Source organism: Ambystoma mexicanum, chromosome 7p (assembly GCF_040938575.1).
Source record: "Ambystoma mexicanum isolate Mex_15411 chromosome 7p, UKY_AmexF1_1, whole genome shotgun sequence".
Taxonomy (NCBI): Eukaryota; Metazoa; Chordata; class Amphibia; order Caudata; family Ambystomatidae; genus Ambystoma; species Ambystoma mexicanum.
Genome location: NC_090939.1, coordinates 281,103,269 through 281,119,518, shown reverse-complemented (window position 1 = coordinate 281,119,518; position 16,250 = coordinate 281,103,269). Strand labels below are relative to the sequence as shown.

The following is a 16,250-nucleotide window of genomic DNA, read 5'->3' as shown; positions in this document are numbered from 1 at the left end:
GCAGGTCACTAAATTCTCAAAAGAAGTGCAAGACAAGGTACTGGACCTTCCGTTCGATGGTAAGGAGCTCTTTCATTCTACAACAGATGTAGAGCTCACCAAGACAAAGGATAGTACTCAGACAGCTAAGTCCTTGTCAGTCCTTGTTAAGGCCCCTTTCAAAACCCAGAGACAGTTGTCACAAAACCGACCCTCCTCTGGCTTTAGGGGCTTCCTTGACCGGAAATCGCAGAGTGGATACCCCTTCGGGGAATAACTACTGTAGGCAACAACTGACTCGGTTTTTCTCCCGCTCCTCAGCCTCCTCCTCAGTTCAGGTGGCAACACCACCGAAAAACCTACAAAATGAGGGTTCTCCGCGCTCGCACAAGACCCCGGTGTGAGGACGCTTTGCGTCTCATTGGGAGGCTTGGCAGACCATCACCTTAGACAGGTGGGTCTTGTCAGTCGCTCGGGCGGGCTTCTGCTTTCCCCTACCCCACCCTTCAACCCTCCTTTTCAGCTGTCGGGCTCGCCCTCCCTCAAAGCCGAGGTTCAGAAACTTCTGGACCTCCGAGCTGTGGAACCCGTTCCCCTCGGGGAACGAGGGGAGGGCTTCTACTCCCAGCTGTTTATGGTGCCCAAACCCCACCAGGCTGGCCTGCGCACCATCCTAGACCTTTCCCAGTTCAATCTTTTCCTACCCCAAGAGAAATTCAAGATGATCACGCCCAGCCAGATACGGTCCTCTTTGCAGATGGGCGATTGGCTCAGTGTGGTGGATCTTCAGGATGCGTACATGCATATTCTGATTTGGAATCCACACAGGAGATATCTCCGTTCCTCTTTGGGAGAGGAGCACTTCCAGTTTCAAGTGCTTCCTTTTGGCCTCAGCTCGGCGCTGCAGGTCTTCACGAAGATGATGTTGGTGATTGCGGCCTATCTTCGTCTGCAGGGTATTCATGTGTATCCGTATTTGGATGACTGGCTCTTACGCAGCCCTTGTCCGTTGAAAGCAGCGGGCAATCTTCAGTCTCTCCTTCAGCTCCTGTTCCATCTTAGGCTGTCAGTGAAATGGCAGAAATCTTCCATGACGGTCTTGCAGGACTTTATTTTCCTGGGTTTTCGCTGGAACACGATCAACTGCAGAGTGTACCTGACCGGGGACAGGATGGCAAATCTGTTAGTCACATGTCAGATGTTTCCGCAGTCTGAGAGCATGTCGGCCTGGTGGTTCCAGAGCCTTCTGGGCCTCGTGCGTGTTGGCTCTTCCTCTTGCTCGTCTCAAGATGAGGTGAACCCAGATGGCTCTTCAGAGTTCTTGGCGTCAGGCTGTGGACCCGGATTCCAAGTTGATAATGATTCCGGATCCCATGAGAGTGGACCTGGAATGGTGGTCATCTCTCAGCAACCGGTCGTGGATGCAGGGTTTCAGGACCCAGCCCCTACGGTGACGATCGGGATGGACTCCTCCCCCCTGGGGTGGGGTGCGACGTTAGATCCTCTTCAGGTCTCGGATCTCTGGTCACCTCAGGACAAGCTCCTCCACATAAATCATTTAGAGCTTCTGGCGATCTTCCTAGCGCTCAAGGCATTCAGACCGATCATAGCCAACAAGGTGGTCCGCATACGCACGGACAATGTGGTGTCGATGTATTACATCAACAAGTAAGGGGGAACCAAGTCTCCCCCTCTCGTGGACCTGTCCATCCAGATTTGGGAGTGGGCTGTGCTTCATGGTGTTTGGCTGCTTGCAGTGCACATCCCAGGCCAGCTGAATGTCACAGCAGAAGCCCTCAGCCGCGACAGTGGGCAGCTACGAGTGGGAGTTGAAGACGGAGGTCCTCTCATGGATTTTCTTGCGTTGGGGCACACCGGAGGTGGACCTCTTCGCTACAGTGGCAAACAAGAAGCTTCCTCAGTATGCCTCCAGAGGGGGGCTGGGAGCCTCCTCTCTGGGGGATGCTCTCGAGATTCCATGGCACAACATGAGGGCTTACGCCTTTCCGCCTCTAGTCCATCGAGCAATTTGAAAGCTGAAGAACTCGGTGAACTGTTCCCTTCTACTCATAACCCGTGGTCGCCGGCCAGGTTTTGGTTCTCAGAACTTCAACACCTGTCGCTGTATCCGCCGATGAGGTTACCAGTGACCCCCGATCTTCTTCATCAGGGGGAACAGCAGATGTGGCACCCCTCCCCACAATCGCTCAGCTTGGCGGCATGGTGCCCGAGTTCAAGTCTTTAGAACATCTTAACTTGTCTGCGGATAACATGCGTATTATCCAGGCAGCGAGGAAACCCTCAACTAGATCCCAATACAGAAGTAAATGGCTCAGGTTCTGTCATTGGTGTTTGGAAAAACAGTTGGACCCAAGGGGGGCTACGATTGACACGGTGCTGTCCTTCGTATCCTTCCTAGCAGAGTCAGGTGTTCACGTTCCGTCATGCAGAACTTACCTTTCAGCAGTCTCCGCTTATCTTTCTACGGACCAATGTTCTTACTCTGTGTAATCCAGTGGTTAAGAGGCATTTTGCGGGCTTTGACACGCCTCTAACCTCCAATTCGTAGTCTGCACCCGCCGTGGGATCTAAATGTAGTCCTGACGGCGTTGTGCCATAAGCCTTTTGAACCAATGGCCACGGTGGACCTCAAGTACCTATCCTAGAAAGTGTCCTTTGTGGTCGCCGTTACGTCAGCGAGGCGGGTGAGTGAGCTCCAGGCCTTGTCGGTGGAGCATCCAATTTTGGTCTTTTCCAAGGATAAGGTAGTCCTGCGGACGAATCCTGCTTTCCTGCCGAAGGTGGTAACTGAATTCCATCTGAATCAGTCGGATCTCCCTCCTGGTCATTTTTCCGAACCCTACCTCAGAGGCAGAAAGGGTTCTGCATTGTCTCAATGTCAGAAGGGCTCTTAAGTTCTATCTGGACAGAACTTCCGAGCTTAGGAGTTCTTCTCAACTGTTTGTGACTTTTGGTAACCCTCAGGGTAAGCAGGCGTCTAAGGCAACTATTTCTCGGTGGATCGCCGCCTGCATTACGGAGTCTTTCACCGTCCAAGGGCTGAAACCGCCTAAGGGTATTCATGCACACCTGGTGCGGGGCAAGGCAGCCGCAGTTGCTTTTCAGAAATATGTCCCCTGGGAGTCCATCGCTAGGGCAGCTACTTGGGCCTGCCCATCTGCTTTTTGTAAGCATTATTGTCTTGACATGGGCACAAGAGCTGATGCTCAGTTTGGTAAGGCTGTGCTGAAGAACCTTTTTCAGTAAGGGGTATTTCCATCCACCCGTAGTTCCTGTTAGGAGTGCTTGGGAATCTCCCATAAGTATGGAGGAAAGGGGACGGACGTAGGAGTATAACCAGGTTACTCACCGTAGTGACCGCCTTACTCCTAGTCCATAGTCCCCTTTCCCCCATACGCCCGCTCACCGTCCCCTCTAATAAGGTTCCTCTGTTATTGCTAATAGGTCTCTGACCTGGCGATAGAAAAGGACGGATGGGCGATGCGGAGCCAAGGTGGACGGGGTTACCGCCACGTGCCAGGCCCCGCGCAAGAAAGAGAGGAAGGACACATTTTCGAAAAAATGTTTGGATGCTTTTTACAAAGTGCTCCGGTCCCGTACCAAAGGATGGAGAGATGTCCCATAAGTATGGAGGAAAGGGGATTATGAACTAGGAGTAAGGTGGTCACTACGGTGAGTAACCTGTTTATTGTAAGGTAAGCTTCAGATTTGGCATTAAAAATTGAGTCTTTGTATTTTGTTTGCAATAGTTTGGAAGTTTTCTTTATTAGTGTCACAGGGGGTGACAGGCCATTTTTTAAACGCCTGGCGTTTACTATTTTGAAGGGTCTGGAGCTCTTCTGTGAACTACGAATTCGAGTGGAATGATTTTTTCTCCTTATTTTCTAGTGGGGCAATGGCATTGACCGCACTAGTAAGGGTGTCCTTAAATATATCCGCTAGGATGTGAGGGTCTTGAGAGAATGGTGGTGCTAAGCACGGGAGGTCAAGATAGGCTCGGATGTTCTCTGCAGTTCGTTTTTTGGCGCTACATGCTTATGTAGCAGATGCAGGAATGGTGGATTTGGTGCAAGGTGCTGTGGGGATATTGAATTGTAGGCAGTTGTGGTCCATCCATGGGAGAGCTGTGTTGGATGTGATGGCGGAGTCACAGTTAAGGTCGACCACCCAGTCATGGGTGCGGCCTTTGGAGAGCGTGGGGGAGGTGATTTTTTTTGTGAGAAACCTAGATCTTGGCGGTCCTTTGCGAGAGAAATAGCAGTTTTTATCTTAGGGTCATTGAATCCTTGGTGGTATGTTTGATGTTTTTACTGAGTAAATGTGTAATTTGTCCTGGGAAATCGGTGGGAGGTCCCGGTGGCCGGTAAATCACATGAATATTTATAGTGTTTTTAGGTGAGGGAGATAATTTGGCCGCTAGAGTGTCTGTATTACTTTCACCTTGGTGGGGTATGGGCCTAATCGCTATGGCCTCTTTGAAGATCAAGCCTACAACCCCTCCTTTTTTTGACGACCTGTCCTGTCTGAGAATGGAGTAGCCTTCTGGTAGGGCTAGCATGATGGTAGGTCCGGATGCCTCATCAAGCCAAGTTTCTGTGATGGCTAGTATATCTATGTTCTGACTTACTAGTAGATCATTGACTTCAAGAGCATGGGCATTGAGGGAGCGTACATTGAGTAAGGCGCATTTAAGTTGCTGTGCTGGGTAGTTCCTGTTAGGCTGAGGTGGGGTTCTTATTTTAGTCGAGGTGATGTGTTGGTTCAAGACGTTGAGCGTGGGCATTATGTGGGGTGGATTAGGAGAGTTAGCGTTGCGGTTGTGAATATTGTGAAGAATAGAGTTAAGTTTGAGTGCGGTGTGTGCTCCTAGATGAGTATTTCTGAGTACTATCTGTAATGGCATGGCACTTATGTTTATGGGGCGTGTGCGTTTCCTAAGTCTATGGAGTCTAGAATGACAGAGGTGCATGAGTGAGTGTCTGCAAGCTGTGGTGAGTGAGATGATCGGGCATAGGTGGCAAGGCCATGGTGAGCAGATTAAGGATGCTGGAGTAAGGAAAATTAGAGTGTTCTATACTGGGATAATTGGGTCTGAAGATGAAGGCGAGTAGGGTGCCTAGCATGCTAAGGTACAGGGGCAAGATGCATGTGCTGAGAGAGGTAAGGGTATAGGTAGCAATTAGGCAATTTCAGAAGGCACTGGAGCAGCGACAGCTGGGCTGTTTCCAACAAGTATAGCAGGAGTCTAGATCGGGTAGGCTATGGCAGAGTATGCTTGGCAGTGGCAAATTGGGCAAGGTAGGCTATGTCAGGACACTTTAGCAGCAACGATCAGAAGCAGTAATAAGCTATGTCAAATACTTTAGCAGAGACAGCAATGGCAGAGTATGCTACGCAGTGGCAAAATAGGCATGGTAGGCTATGTCAATGCCCTTTAGGAGCACGTAGTTTCACAAACTTGGGTGGTATTAGACTATGAATTGGGCTATTTCAAATATGCATGCCATAGGATAATCTAAATCAGTGCAGCCATGGGCTTCAGCAATTGCAGTAGCGGCTAAAGAATTAGGCTGGCTGCGAACAACAAGCAGAGATATGCAGGCAGGTGTGCTCATTCCGTGTAGGCATAGCTGCGTAGGCATGCTAGGCATTTTAACATGATTTCAAACATTGTGGTACACATATGAGATGACAAGTTGCCTATTTTGAGTGTGCACAGTAAGTTCATAGAGCTCTGCTTAACACGCTTAAAGTGCGGAGTTGTGCTATTACCGCGGCAAAGTCAGTGAATGTAGGGAGTCATTGAAGCTCAGTGGGCAAGCGCTTACCTAGGGCAGGGCGTGGACGGCGTTCTATGGCCCCGGCTCCGACAGACTCGGACAGGGGAAGCCTTTGTGGGTAGTGCCTTCGTGGGGGAGGGCCAGCTCTCGCCTGTTGGTTTGGATTGGGCAGTAATATCGGGCCAGCAGCCAATCGGTAGCCACCTTGGACAAGTTGAAGCACAAAGGGTACTGATGGACATCAAATTCGGCAGGTGGCCATCTTTGAAGGTGCAAGCCTCGTGGTAGGCAATGGAGGATTACTGCCTATACGAACATTACTTGAGGCATGAATTGATGTAGGAATATATAGTGTGTAGAACGAATTTTGTAGATTATATTATGAGCAATGTGTTTTAAGCATGCAAATGTTTTATTGATATGCATTTTTTTAAACTACGAAATTTATGATTAAGTCCAGAAATATTTTTATTGATACGTATACTTATGTGAAACGATTCATTAATACCAATGAGAAGGATGAATTGTTGATTTAATGTGTTTAGTTTACATGATGTGTCTGTGGTTAATGATGACATTTTACACACTGTAGATCTTAAAGGGATGTGGGTCCCCTATTCCTGGGTGATCTCAATCACTAGCGAGGGGATCCCTCTGATGAAGAGGCTATCCTGCTGGAATCTGGATTAAATAATGTCGACCATCATTTCGTGAATTCCGATCCTACCAACACCAAACTTAACATCCTGGACTGGATCATTACAAGAAATCTTAAGGTCCGGATTAATAAAACCATCCCTTGTATCTGGTCAGACTATTTCTTGATCAACTTTGACATCCATCTTCAAGCACCTCCCTCCAAGCTATCAAACCCACTTAAAATGGTCACTAAGGACCCCACAACACACTAATTGAGACTTTCAACATAAAATTCACCTCGCTTCTGGATAAGCTTGCCCCTCACCGAGAGCGGTCTGGAACAACCCCAACCATCAAACATGGTTTTGACCTGAACTTAGATCCCTGAAAAAAGGGCAGAGAGGTGCTGGCTTAAATGCTCATCTGACAATAAGAATGCATGGAAGATTCTTGAGAAAGCCTACAAGGATATGATCACGGTCAAAAAAGAATTTCTATAATCAGCAAATTTCAGAGGCCAATAATAAACCAAGTGAACTGTTTGAGATACTAAAGCTCCTCGAAAAGCCCAAAGCCCAATTGACGCCATTTACACCTTCCAATGCAGACTGTACTAGACTACAGTGTGCCTTTCAAGAAAAAAATACTTAAAGACAAGGGACAAAATTCAAAATCAGATTATGCGCCTACATTTACAGAGCATACCCCCTTAGACCATTTCCCCCCCTTCCCCCAATCCCCAACCCCTTTAGAAGATTGCACTTTCTACAGCTTTACCCAAGTATATAGCCTAGAATTGCTGCCCACCCTGAGTAGTAAGCGCCCGTCGGCCGGACCAGATAATGTAATCCCCCCGATAATGATCGTAGACAATAAGGATATTTTCTCCCCATTACTAGCAATATTTGTCAATGCCTCCTTTCTCACGCACACAGTCCCAGACTGCATTAAAAAATGTCACCGTTACTCACCTCCTACTGGACCCCAATGACGCAGCAAGCCTAAGGCCTATCACAAACTGCAACTTCTTCTTGACGGTCTTAGATGAAGAAGCTACTCACCAGATTCAGACCTACATTGAATCCATCAATATTTTACATGCAAGACAATCAGGCATCTGCCCTGCTCATAGCACAGACGCCCCTCATTCATCTCCAGGGCCACATGCCGAGCATCATGGACCGGGGCATGTCTGGCCTTCTAGTTTTATAAGACTTATCGGCCGTGTTGGATTTATTAGATCACAAATGACTTATACAGCTTAAAGGACACTTAGAAGTCCGCAAATAGAAGCTAAATGTATTCAGACCAGCAAGCCTAGAGTCCTTTGGGAGGTTAAGATGCAGCAACATTACATGCAGTCATACATAAACACTGCTCTTGCAAATTTGAAAATACGGCAACAATTTTAAATTTCACAGCCATTAATTGAATTATGCACATTTAAAATGTTTAGTACTCAACACTAAATAGGCTCCTCCATAACCCACTGTAGTTGCTTCCATGAGCAGAAACCAAGCCCAGTGCTGCAAATAAGTAGACTTGATAGCACTGGATTACAATCGATTTTTGGGCCTGATATGGCATGGAACAGATTCATCCAGATCTGTCAAAGCGATTAGCGAACTTAATAACTCACAACCACTTGGCCATATGGCACAATTTACATGACCCCGACAGAGGTACATCTTGATACCACCATGAAACCACACAAACATTTCATAAACCCTATTCACAAGTACAAAGACGTGCCAAAAAAAACGAACATTTTGTTTGACTATTTTCACCTTACTTCCTTAACACACAGCTCTCAAATCTGTACTTTAAAAACGTCAGACAACAGCCCTAAAAACGCCGGCAGTTGGCGAGTGATCGACTCGTGGTAAGGTTGAAATGGCAGCTTGCAGCTTACATTTTTCATCACTGCATCCAAGCAAAAATAAACATTTGCCTTCTGATTTCACACCTGCATACCCCATACCAGGCCTCAAAGTTCACACTTGCATTAGCCATTGGGTGCATGAAAACCAGTCCGAATGAGACAACTTTGGTGGTGGGATGGCACAGGACAGCTCCAGTGACAGTACCCAAATGTTAACATCGACTCATTACAGGCCTTTGTATTTATTTAGGTACAGTTTCGTCATTGGTATTATAGGAGCTGTAAGGACTTACAATGTCAACTACTGGTGCATCCCAGTTGAGAGTGGCTCTTGCCTCATAAGTCGTCCTGCACAAGAAGCAGGCAAAAAAAGCTTCTTTGATTTAAGATGGGTTGACACCAAGCTTCCCTCTGAGAATCTGGTGCGTGCACTGTCCTTGGGTGTCACCTGGACAAATGAAGTCGGAAACCAGTCACTGGGGCAGCGCTCTAACATTTAGTGGGATCTTGGAATTTTGAAGTTTCTTCCTTGTTCAAAGATACAATCTCAGGGATCTACATTCATGGGGCATTTGTCCAGGGTCATTTCCAACTCTTCACAGTTCTAAACGAAAACAGTATGTCCGCCAGACAGTGGCACCCACAAACCGACCCAAAGAAAATAAAGAAAAAAAAAAAAAACACTACGTAGTATAGAATTTCACAACAACTGGTATATTAAGCCACGAGTCCCGAACAACTGAAACAAGGTTCTAAATTGCTGGGATCTATTTAGCTCCTGCTACTACCATAGGAGAGCCTTGTTATCTTAAAATAAACATTTTTTAAAAAAGGTAGCAGGAACTACTGTTGGCTCCCGATGCCAACAAGTGCCGTACAACCATGTACATAATGGAACCTTACCTTTGAAAGGTTTACAATGTATATAAAGAACTAGAACACATTTAAATATAATGGAGCATACATAATTGGCAAAATAATTGCAGTGCGCACTCTACTCACTCCAGGTTGCCTAGCCGGTAGCTTCTGCCTAGTGGGCTATGTCCACCCCGGAGCTGGTTTTAGCTCATGGTCATCGCATCTTAATTTCAAACCCTGCTAAAATGTGTGCGCTTTCGGTGCTAGGCCCATACAATACACGGTTTCACGACAAGCCGCAACCACACAAAGGGGTGTCATCTCCATGGACTTCCAGATAAAGTGCTCTAGTTTCGTCAATTTCAGAAGCACACAACACTTCCCAACTATTTGCCATGTACAATGTAAATGCTGTGCTGATAACATCTGTAAAACCAAACCATGAGCTACAAAACACTTTCTAGTATATGGATGGAAAGTTTAAATCAGGTCTCAGAATTTGCAATTGCCACTTGTTAACGGTAATTGAGGGCACAGGTAACTTGATGCAAGGATACACTAACCTGTACACCTCCAATTACTTCCAAAAAGCATGAACACGACACAGGAATTAAGGGAATGGGTATGAAACTAGTAACTTGCCGCCACAATATTTCAATATCTTTATTTGTTAAAAATACTATATCAAATTCCAACCACCCGAATATCCAACATAAAATCATCCATTACATTCGTACACAGAAGCATTTCTGTAGGAATGATTTTTCAGATGTTAGAGAGCTGGTGCACTACCCTTTTTGGAATGGGTGTGGGTCCTAGCTTAGTTTATTTCTTATTTTTATTTATAAAGTGCACAGCAACCCGCAGACAATGAGGTGCTGATGGGGGGAGGGGGGGGTGTTGGAGGCACTTGGGAGTAATGGACAGGGTTTAAAGATAATCACTTTGCAATTTGGCAGCCAGTGTGCCACTCTTCTGGCAGCAGAGATGTCTTCCCATTAAGTGTTGCTCAGAGAGCATTACTCTGTGTGACTTGAAACTCCTAGAGGTTTTGGGACAGGCTGCACGCAAAGAGGATGTCACAATAGTCAAGCCTGGAGATAATGACTGCTTGTGCAATGGTTAAGCAGCTGTCTTAGAATAGAAAGGGTCAGGATGCATTTATCAGTTTGGTCATGGAGGCTGCCGAGGAGCATGCACATCTAATTAACCCAATTTACGAAAAGCATGCATACAGTGCGGATATAAATTGAAATAGTAGCTCTTTTCAATAATATACATCAAAAAGTTCCATGGCGATGCTCATGTAAAAACATTAAAGTGAAAGTTACATATTCAGGGCCCAGAATGTGGCCACTTATATGAAAGCGGGAACAGAGAATGTCAAAACCCACATTCCGGTAAAAGGGCAAAACATTTAAACTATCTCCTCCAGTTGAGATGTAAACATGTCAAGAGGAATGGGGTGACAACTTAATGTGTGACTACCCCACAGAAGGATTACAACGCTCATTGAAAAAGACTAAGAAAACTCACTTCAGTCTCACACTGACCTACAGGGGAATGGCCCAAATGGTTTGGCTTTTTCGTGGGATATGATAGGTGTCAACTGACTCGCGAGTTTGGCCAGCACTGACACCCCACACTCGATGCCACAATATCCGTGAGCGGGGCAGGCTGAGCAATAAGGTATTTATTTATATTATTTGGAACGTGCTTAATAACGAGCCCGGAGGCATGATAGCACAAACAAGACAACAAAAATTATCCGCAGAGAGTAAAAGAGGAGGATGATTATGGTCATGCAGAAGCAGAGTCAGATTGTTGGACCGAGATTATTCAAATATATGGGTTTTCAAACTGCTCTTAAAGAGCTGCAGGTTAGTTAGTACATTACCTCAATTCTAGAGGAAGGGAGTTCCATAACCATGGAGCAGCATGTGGAAAGGATCTAGGCTCCACATAGGACAAATACGCTTTCTGAGTCACTAGTAAACCAGTATTGTTTCATCTGAGCACTCTACGTGCCGATAGGCGCGAAATGCGACTTGCCAGATACTTGGGGGCTTGCCCCGAGATACAATAGTGTGTAATGCACATCGCATGGTAGGCAATACGGCTACGAATGGGGAGCCAATGTAATGCTCTCCTAGCTGTTGTAACGTGGTTTCTCCTTTGCAGCCCTGCTACAATAAGCACTGCGTTGTTCTGGATCACCTGCAGCCGGGTCATATCCTGTTTGGAAATACCAAGCAGTAGACTGGAGCAAAAATCAATTTTGGCTCCAATAATGGCACATGCCACTTGCGGCACAAATTCTGATGACAGTAAGGGCCACAGCTGAGGTAAGAGCTTCAGATGATACACGGCCTGGAGACAAGATAGTTAACCTGTTTTTTCATAGACAAAATCACACCCAGTGTCGACCTTATTCTGGGTATTAATATGACAGTCTGCAATTTTAAAAGATAGATATTTCGCATTAAGCTTCTTCAAGTGTGCTGCAGTGCCCACCATAATAAATTCAGTCTGAACTATTAAAGGGCCAGATTATTTACTTGCATCCATGATTGTAAAATGACGTAGATTGAGTTTAGCAAAACAGAAGCACGCCCGTAATCAGCAGTCATGGGCACAAGGTACTGTATCTGCATAGTTCGTGTACACCACACTAAGTTTAGTTGTTCAAATAATCGAATCATACAGATGTTTAAAAGGGGTGGGTGGCAAGCATGAGCCCTGATGAACCCTGCATAAGACATTCAACTCCTCAGCCATAACATCAGAAAATACCCTAGATCTACAAGGAAAGATTTCACCCATTCCATCGCTGGTTCAGGGAAATGCGCAATGTCTAATCTGTCTGCCAAGATAGCGTGATACACACAAACACGGCAGAAAGATCCAAAAGCATGAGCATAGTAGTTTTACCCTCTGCCATGATTTCCATTATGTTGGCCTTGAGCTCTAAGAGGGTAGATTCCGTACTATGGTGATGATGCTTTTAAATGTAAGGAAATCATTTTCACCTTCTGACAATAGCTTTACTGAGGTCTGCTGCTGTAAAACAATCCTAGGGTGTTGACCTGTGACGCTCAGCTTTGTAGCCTTTCGCATTGGGCAATGGATCACTCTGACGGGGGCCTTTTAGCCAGCCCCAAACTTCGAAACTGGGAATAGGAGGCTGCTCTGTCTCTCCCAAACCTGGCTGCAAAGCCTTGCCAAAAACTTGTTAACACATTTGAAGGGGCAGAAAGGCAACTAATTTTGAATGAGCGTTTGGGTGATTAGAGCAGATGATGGCTTTTGCATTTCAAAGCCCCAAATACAGCTCTAATAGCAGACTATGAAAATGTGCAGCTTCCATCAAGATACTTAAATGAGGTCACAAAATAACCCTTTTCCCACTTTAAATTGGCTAATTTATTTTGGTGCCTCCCGAAAAGTGGGTTTCTTTTATAAACAAATTCTCACAATGTGCATATTTATAAACCGCAGATTGGGTTCACTTAAGGCTTCACAAGAATTATTAGTATATAACTTAGCATTCCGTTACTAGTATGCTATTCAGAATAGTGCATATAATGTTCTTAGTGTAGTATATATGTCAGATTGGTTCATTGTATATTAACAAGAGAAGCGAAGATATCTGGTGAGACAGGGGCCCAAATTACACACTGGGCTCAAATGCCTGCATCTCCACTAAAAACGTGTTATCTTAGACAAATTATTTTTGTATCTGTCATATCTGTCAAAAGTGTTATTCTGTACAAAAAAAGACAAGCGATTTAAGTGTTGTGGGGTCATTTTCACAAGTAATTGTTCTGGCCACAGTTAAAAATAAAAGGTAATTTCTATAGGTAATAAACCAAGCAGGTACGGGGATTCAGATATACAATGGTTTTACAATTGGGTAAATGTCAAGTCCAGATAACGATTTGCTCCACATTAATTGATATGTTTCAACAGAATTTTGCTAATGTGAACACAAGAGCTCAGAAAAGTTTTGACTAAGACCAAAAGGTACTCGAGTAAAAAAAAAGAAAAAAGTTAAAAAAACATTTTTCCAACGTTAATAAAGGGGTAACTGACAAGTGCTATGCATTGCACTCTTTCACCGAGTGATGCAAATAAGATGAGATCAAAATGAATGACAAAAAAAGTCTAAAACGAGTTAATCTGTAGTAGGGCAAACATGTACACTATTTAAAAAAAAAATACACAAAAGGTAACTAGCAGTGAAATGTGGTGGGTGCATTGTACATTGCGTGCTTTGCAGTGTGGTGTGTGATTATATAAATAGGCAATTTTTTGTAAAGCGTTACACAGGCGTGGGAAATGAAGTGGGCTCTACCAGGACAGGCCATCTGCGTAAGAGTGCCTATACTTTCAGTGGGGGGGGGGTTGGATGTATCCTGCACCAGCAGCAGGTAGTTTTGACCAATTTTACCAAAAATGTGTGCGGGTACTACTGAAGCTGCCGAAAGTGTGGGCACTGTAGAAATACGATGAATAAAAAATAAAATATGAACTGTGCTTCTACTTTACATTGAAGACTATTAAAGGTCCGATATTGGTGATATGTCTTTTTTTACAAACGAAACCTGCCAAATTCCGCAAAAGATGCGCCCACTTAAGCTACGTTCTTACACTAGATTGTGAGGTATTTCCCCAGGAACACACACAATTACGCCTCTGCCGTGAGCGGTCGTAAGGCAAGAGGGATGCGACATAACCGCTCATCCCGTTTAACCGCCTGGGAAGGCATAGTCATGTTTTGGAAGTTTATGCGATATAGGTAAAGAGAAGAAAATGTGTTTTGAGAGGGACGTTGTTGAAAGGGCGACTCCATTGTTCTGTGGGGGTCATACTGTGTGAAGGAAAAGTGGGAGACGTGATCAAAACATGGGAGCGTTATACGTAGAAGTAAAAACAGCTTTAATTGTCAACAGCGAGTCCTCGGTGGCTGGGTCACTAAACGCAACGAACTTTTGACACTGTGCACAATTATGAGATAAAGCGCACCTTATCCTAAAACGAACTTAGTATATACCGGGAATAGCATGTTCGAGTCTCTTCTACCCTAAGCCAAGAAATGACCGGGCCTAGCCCAGGCCTTCTTTTTTTCCCTTATGCCGTCCGGCTCTAAGCCGTATCCTCACAGCGAGCAACACTGCAGCGGCCTCACCTCCTGGTTGAAGGCATTCACCGCGTCCATGGCGGCGCGGGTGCTTCTGTTAGAGGTTTCTGACAAGGGAACTGGAGGCTCAACACAGCCGTCCCAGCATGTCCGGCTGCGACGACTAGCACGAAAATGCGGGGACGGAACCGTGTGACGTTGCACGCAAGCGTAGCGCTTTGATGTCACACGTTGGCGTCCGGCGCCGCAAACATCTTCGACTGTTCGGTGTTCGCGCAGCCGCTGAAGAAACACGTCTGTGGCGAAGAGGAACTGGAGCTCGTAAATTTATTAGGTCAATAGAACACGAGCTCTTCTTTTGTTCGTTATTGCACACACCAATGTTTTTTTTTGTGTGTTTAATATGTTTTATTAATTTTAAATAAGAACATAATAATGTACAACAAATCGGTGAACCGAGAAAAGTACATCACATATTGAAAGCACATGTCAAAACCGAGTAAAACAGAGTGTCAATAAGCGTTATTTAAATCTAAGTCAGTCATCAATGAGATTCGAAATCGAGGATGATGGGGTGGGGGGCTCATTAGGGGTTGTGGCCTCGGAGCTGTGGTTTAAGGACACGCCCCGCCCCCTAACGAGAGAAGTCCTGAGGCAGAAATGAGGGTGGCGGATCAAAGGATAGTACTGGGAACATGGTCATCTGCAGGCAAGCTCCGAGGGCACTGAAATTGAAAGGAAAAAGGTCGCACACTACAGTAAATTCCATTTTCATATGTTTAAACTCTTTATGTGTGGAACAATTGCATACACAAACATTAGGCTGCTTTTCCCTTTTGATGTTTCAGAGACAACACCGTCATGTCACTGGCTCTCCATGAATAATGTGATTTGGCTCCTGACCTAGAGTTGGAAAAAGGATTTGGGCATGGGCGTAATTTTAGGGGGGGTCAGTGGTGTTTGTTCCCCCATCTTTCATGGCACACCATTTTGTCCCCATTCATTTGGCTGGGTACCTTTTCTTCAGATGTCATGTCCCCCCCCACCATTTTCAGCAAAGTTACTCCACCGGATTTGGGTTTGTGCAAGAATGCCCCCCAACTTCATGAACAGAGGTGCCTGGATAATTGAATGCAAAGCCTTTCGGTAGGGAGCCATGTCTGAAAGCCCCATGCCCTGTCATCTGGGGGCAAGAGGTAGAATCATGTCAGTGCTGCCTTCCCTCAGGGGCCTAGCCGGACCCGCGACACAGATTGAAACTGAAAGCAGCGCTGAGCACTTAGAAGGAAAAGCTCGACTGAAAGAGCAGTGCAACGCAATCTGGGGCAGCAGGTAAGGACACATGGGGGAGAGGAAGAGTCGGGGAGGGGCGAGAGAGTGGTAAGCAGGGGCTCGATAGGAAAGCAATGAGCGAGGGAGGGGAGACGAGAACCCTCGAGAGAGGGGGAAGAGAAGAAATTTGGAAGTTTGGCAAAGGCAAAGCAATGGGAAAAAAGAAAGGAGGCACTGAGGGAACAGGAGAGGAGTCGGTAGACCGGTGCGCCAGCCTGTGGGAAACATTTAAAGTATGGGTATGGGGTGCAATTATGGCCAAAACTACGGGTCTGCTGAAGGCAGTTAGGCAAGAGTTGGACACCATGGAGGCCAAACTTGAGCTCCTGGAGTTTGAATACACCAGTACACATAGTAAAGAGGCCCTTCTGGATATACACACTACTTTGGCAGAATTTAATAAACTTGCTGCAAGGGAGGTACAATACATGGCTGCCCCGGTCTGAGCTCGTAGATACGGGGAAAGCAATAAAGCAGGGAGATTCCTAGACCGGATGCTTAGGGCCGAACACGGCCATCCCCCTATAGCAGCCATCCAGACGCCTAGTGGCGACATAGTCAATGGTGACCAAGAAATTAATGATATGTTTGCCGCGCTCTATAAATCACTATATTCCAA

The 16,250-nt window shown here is 45.8% G+C and overlaps 1 protein-coding gene across 2 annotated transcripts in view; it reads right to left on the bottom strand.

The window, feature by feature from the left end:
- Positions 1-14,498, bottom strand: part of SCAF4 (SR-related CTD associated factor 4) — a 1,175,829-nt gene extending 1,161,331 nt beyond the window's left edge. For both annotated transcript variants that reach the window (XM_069636348.1, XM_069636349.1), the window contains exon 1: positions 14,348-14,498. In XM_069636348.1, the coding sequence (XP_069492449.1) occupies positions 14,348-14,377 (30 nt within the window). In that variant the 5' untranslated portion in view covers positions 14,378-14,498. The remainder of the gene's footprint in view (positions 1-14,347) is intronic.
- Positions 14,499-16,250: the final 1,752 nt, after the last annotated feature.